At 40.1% G+C, this 5000-nt stretch overlaps 1 protein-coding gene across 1 annotated transcript in view; it reads left to right on the top strand.

The window, feature by feature from the left end:
* Nucleotides 1-5000, top strand: part of LOC143280155 (chitin deacetylase 7-like) — an 18279-nt gene that overhangs the window by 4875 nt on the left and 8404 nt on the right. The window contains exon 3 of the mRNA XM_076584739.1: nucleotides 3921-4159. Within this exon, the coding sequence (XP_076440854.1) occupies nucleotides 3921-4159 (239 nt within the window). The remainder of the gene's footprint in view (nucleotides 1-3920; nucleotides 4160-5000) is intronic.

Genomic DNA, 5000 nt, shown 5'->3' on the forward strand with positions numbered 1-5000 from the left:
TGGACTGTCAATCTGAGGGTCCCGGCTTCGAATCACGGTGACGGCGCCTGGTGGGTAAAGGGTGGAGATTTTTACGATCTCCCAGGTCAACATATGTGCAGACCTGCTAGTGCCCGAACCCCCTTCGTGTGTATATGCAAGCAGAAGATCAAATACGCACGTTAAAGATCCCGTAATCCATGTCAGCGTACGGTGGGTTATGGAAACAAGAACATACCCAGCATGCACACCCCCGAAAACGGAGTATGGCTGCCTGCATGGCGGGGTAAAAACGGTCATACACGTAAAAGCCTACTCGTATGCATACGAGTGAACGTGGGAGTTGCAGCCTACGAACGAAGAAGAAGAAGAACACTTTGCCAGATGTAATAATAATAATAATAATAGTAATAATACATAGTTTTTCTATGGCGCGATATCTAGGCCCAGTGCTGCTCAAAGCGCCTTACATCATCAAGTTGCCGATAAACATGCCTTAAAAAACATATCAACCACTCTCATTCTTCTAAATTTTCTTCTTCTTCTTCGTGTTTTTCTTCTATTAGGCCAATTACTCTGGTGGTGGTGGATTTGGTCTCATGTTGATATTGATATTAGCATTATTTTACTATATTATGTACTGTTTGTTTTTGTTTTATTTCATTATTTCATTACTTACTGTTTATGAATGTTATTTGATACAAGTCATAATATGGTTCATCAGCCGTCATGATAAAATTGAAGTGCAACGTTGTGAGCACAGAATAAGCTTTAAGCTTGTTGATGCTCTTTTGTCATTCATTGCATTGTAATCATATACATTGTTGAACAATTAAAGATTATTTAAACCAACCACTCTCTGACAATGGAAAACATCCAGTGTGTTCATATGAATGAACAAGAGAGGCAAGGCCTTCAAGACTCACTTGTGATACACTTTAAAAAAATTTAATCGTTAAAATGTGTTCTGTATTTGTTATTATAAAGCTTCGGGTTGAAAGAAAAAGAAAAAAAAAGTCCTAACGGCAGATTCGAACCCCGCGTGTTCGGGTGAGAAGAAACTGTCTTACCCATTACACTATTGTGGCTCCTTAACTGACGTTCAAAAATATAACATTTAAACATGCTTTTTTAAAGGATGATAAATCGATTGCGGTATTCGCAGTGAGAACGCTGTTTAAATCATATCATTCTGGTGTATCTTGGGCATTAAAACAATCTTTAAGGGCAATTAGATATTCTTTTTAAGTCTGCGGTAAAGAAGACGTGGCTATCGCCGCAATCACACTACAACATTTAGCCGTTTTCTGTGGATCTATATAGATGTACAAGTTTAGTTACACCTAACCGGTTGACATGGTCGATTCAATTTCTCATTTATGTTCATTCTAGTTTTATAGTTTTAAAGTTGATACGAAAATTGAGTATTTTGGTAAACTAATAACATGTAGAGCCAAGTACAAGTACTTCTAAACGTCGTATGAAGTGAAAAGGACTTCATTTTGAGGAAAGTCAAGACTGGAAATTTTTACGTTTCATCAATTCAAGGGTATTAACTCTCATGGTTTATTATTTTTAACTGTGAATTCCGACTATTCTGTGGATATTTTTATGGCAGTTTGGGGCATAATACATTAAGTGATGAGGCGTTCACAAATCTTTCTCTGATTAAATATTTAACGGTCTCCTTCTCCAACTTTCCATCACATGTTATCGTGTTTTGTGGATTGAAAATAGGATTTAACGGGCAGGTCAACAACTTGAAACAAAATGGCGTCGTTCGCGTTCGCGAAGAACATGAGCAAGCGCTTTGAATATGTATAAATATGTGTACGCAGTTGATTTTTGCCCATGACCTTCAGGGCTCAGCCAAGAGATCTATAAAGTCCACTCGTCGTATTGATTTTAGTATTTTCCGAAAAAGACCACTTGGGCGAATGAACATAGTGAAAGCCCTGTACACTGAGAGTAAAACACACAAGTTTTTTTTATGTATTCAGTATAAATTCAAACTGTAATGTTTAAGACGAGAAAGATCAGTTTAAATCAAATTAAGCCCCCAAGCATTAATTACAGATTAATTTCCTTTTTTTTTCTATCTGCACCAAAGACATGCAAAATAAACATAACTTCCATGCTTAGCAAAAGAAGTTCCTGTTTGAACAAAAAATGATAAAAGTGACTGCTCTTGTTGTTGTGTCAGAATATCAGATCAAAGTGCCAAATTTAGAGAATAAAAAAAATTATAAATATAACAGTAAATTCAGTTTGCATATAATTTGGCTTATTTATTTATTTTTTTGTGTGCCCATCCCAGAGGTGCAATATTGTTTTAAACAAGATGACTGGAAAGAACTGAATTTTTCCTATTTTTATGCCAAATTTGGTGTCAACTGACAAAGTATTTGCAGAGAAAATGGCAATGTTAAAGTTTACCACGGACACACACACACACACACACACACACACACACACACACACACACAACCGAACACCGGGTTAAAACATAGACTCACTTTGTTTACACAAGTGAGTCAAAAAGCACACTTAAGAGATGAATCAGATTATAAAAGCTATGAAGTAAATTAGGCTTAGATTAAAACAAAATGCATTTCATAGAACACACACACACACGATCACACAAACACACATACACACACACACACACACACACTATATATATATATATATATATATATATATATATATATATATATATATATATATATATATAGGTGCTCCTCCCTTACAGACACACACACACACACACACACACACAATTGCATAAGCATTAAGATATTTCGTATTTTCTAGCATAGAATTCTGTTCGGACATACTGACATGCCTACACACTTACACACGCGTACCAGAGCACCATACCCTCACAAACACCTGCACACACGGACACTCACACACACGCACACACACACGCACACACACACACACACACACACACACACACACACACACACACACACACACATCCACATGTTTGCTCACACACGTGTTGCTGTGTTGTGCACGTTCCTGATTGATTTCTTTTTTGTACGTTTGTTTGCTCTCTCACTCTTTCTTTTTTGTACGTTTGTTTGCTCTCTCACTTGAGAGAGCAAACAAACGTACAAAAAAGAAATCAATCAGGAACGTGCACAACACAGCAACACGTGTGTGAGCAAACATGTGGATGTGTGTGTGTGTGTGTGTGTGTGTGTGTGTGTGTGTGTGTGTGTTGGCCCCGCTTGCTTCTGTGTCCTGAGGCTTTTTTGTTTTGTTTTTTTGTTCGTTTACTTCCTTTGTTTGTTTCTTTGCCTCAGTGTGTTTGTGGTTTTGTTAACCTCTTCTCTCTCCGTTCCTCTCGATTTCTCTTCCTCTTCTTCTTCTTCTATCTCTGTCTCTGTCTATCTCATTGTGTGTGTGTGTGTGTGTGTGTGTGTGTGTGGTTGTTTTGTTTTGATTTATGTATATATTTTTCCTCTGTTATGTATCTCTACTAACACCATGCTTTCATTTTTATTAAATATTGTGTAGTGTAGACCCTATTCAGGGCGGGGACTGGATGTAAAAAAAAGCACACCAGTGCTTGTCTTGTCTCTCTCTCTCTCTACTCACCGAATGTTAGCAAAGGGAGACAAAAAATGATGAGCAGCAAGCCTGATTCAGAACAGGCTATAGTCGAACGGGTAAGGATGGAAACTCACCCTTCATGACTTTGGTTTTCAAAATATTTCAGTAGAAACTCTAAACTTTGTTGCTTTTGTAGACTTTATACATTAAACTTTAGATACACCCCCCTCCCCCCCACACACACACTCCTAGCCCCCGAACCCCTCCACCACCACCCCACCCCAACACCATTCCCGGGGCAGGAACAAAATCCTTATGATGTAAACCACAACCAGTCACGTGGTGTGTGTGTGTGTGTGTGTGTGTGTGTTCGGCAGGCACGTGCAACTCCACGACCTGTCAGCTGCCCGACTGTCGCTGCGTGGGCGCGGACATTCCCGGCAACCTGCTCGCCGCTGAGGTGCCCCAGATGGTGGTGCTGACGTTCGATGACGCCGTCACCACGTCCAACTTCCCCCACTTCCAACAGCTGTTTAGCGACGGTCTCAAGAACCCCAACAACTGCTCCACGGCCGCCACCTTCTTTGTGTCCGGGCTGTACAGTAGCTGGGCATCTGTGAGTGGGCTATGGAATGTTTTATTTATTTATTGATCTCTTCATTCATTCATTGAATTATTTATTTATCTGTTTATTTATTTATTTTATTCATTCATTTATTTATTCATTCATTTTGTTGTTGTTTTTCTTCTTTGCTGCCTCCGGCCCCCCACGCCCTCTTCTCTCTCCCTGCCCCACCCCACCTTCCCCCCCCTGCACCCCCCACCCCCTCCTCTCTCTCCCTGCCCCACCCCACCTTTCCTCCCTGCACCCCCCACCCCCTCCTCTCTCTCCCTGCCCCACCCCACCTTTCCTCCCTGCACCCTCCACCCCGACTCTGCCCACGTCTTCAACAACATCCAGCAGGCTATTTCTGTGGGATTACATACCTCCTCCACACAGTGATGTGTGTGTGTGTGTGTGTGTGTGTGTGTGTGTGTGTGTGTGCGCGCGCGCGCGTGCGTGTGTGTGTGTGTGTGTGTGTGTGTGTGTGTAAGGGGATATGTGCTTTTATTGTCTGTATTGTGAAACTGTTCCTTTTCCTTTTTTTTGGTGCTTTTTGTTGTTGTTGTTTGTTTCACATATATCTTCTTGTGCACAGAACATTAAGAATTGTTTGGGTTTTTTTTTCAGGAAATTTAATTTTGCTCTATAAGAATTGTTCTCCTTCTTTCTTCTTCTTCTCCTTCTTCTTTGTTGTTGTTGTTGTTTTTTTTGTTATTGTTATCATCATCATCATACATGCAGCTTAAAGATCTTTTCGTTGTTGTTGTTGTTGATTTGTTGTTGTTGTTGTTTTGTTGTAAACGTTCTGTAGTTCAGAAGCGTGCAGACTAATGTGTACAGAACTTGCACGTAA

The sequence above is a fragment of the Babylonia areolata genome, chromosome 3 (assembly GCF_041734735.1).
Source record: "Babylonia areolata isolate BAREFJ2019XMU chromosome 3, ASM4173473v1, whole genome shotgun sequence".
Lineage (NCBI taxonomy): Eukaryota > Metazoa > Mollusca > Gastropoda > Neogastropoda > Buccinidae > Babylonia > Babylonia areolata.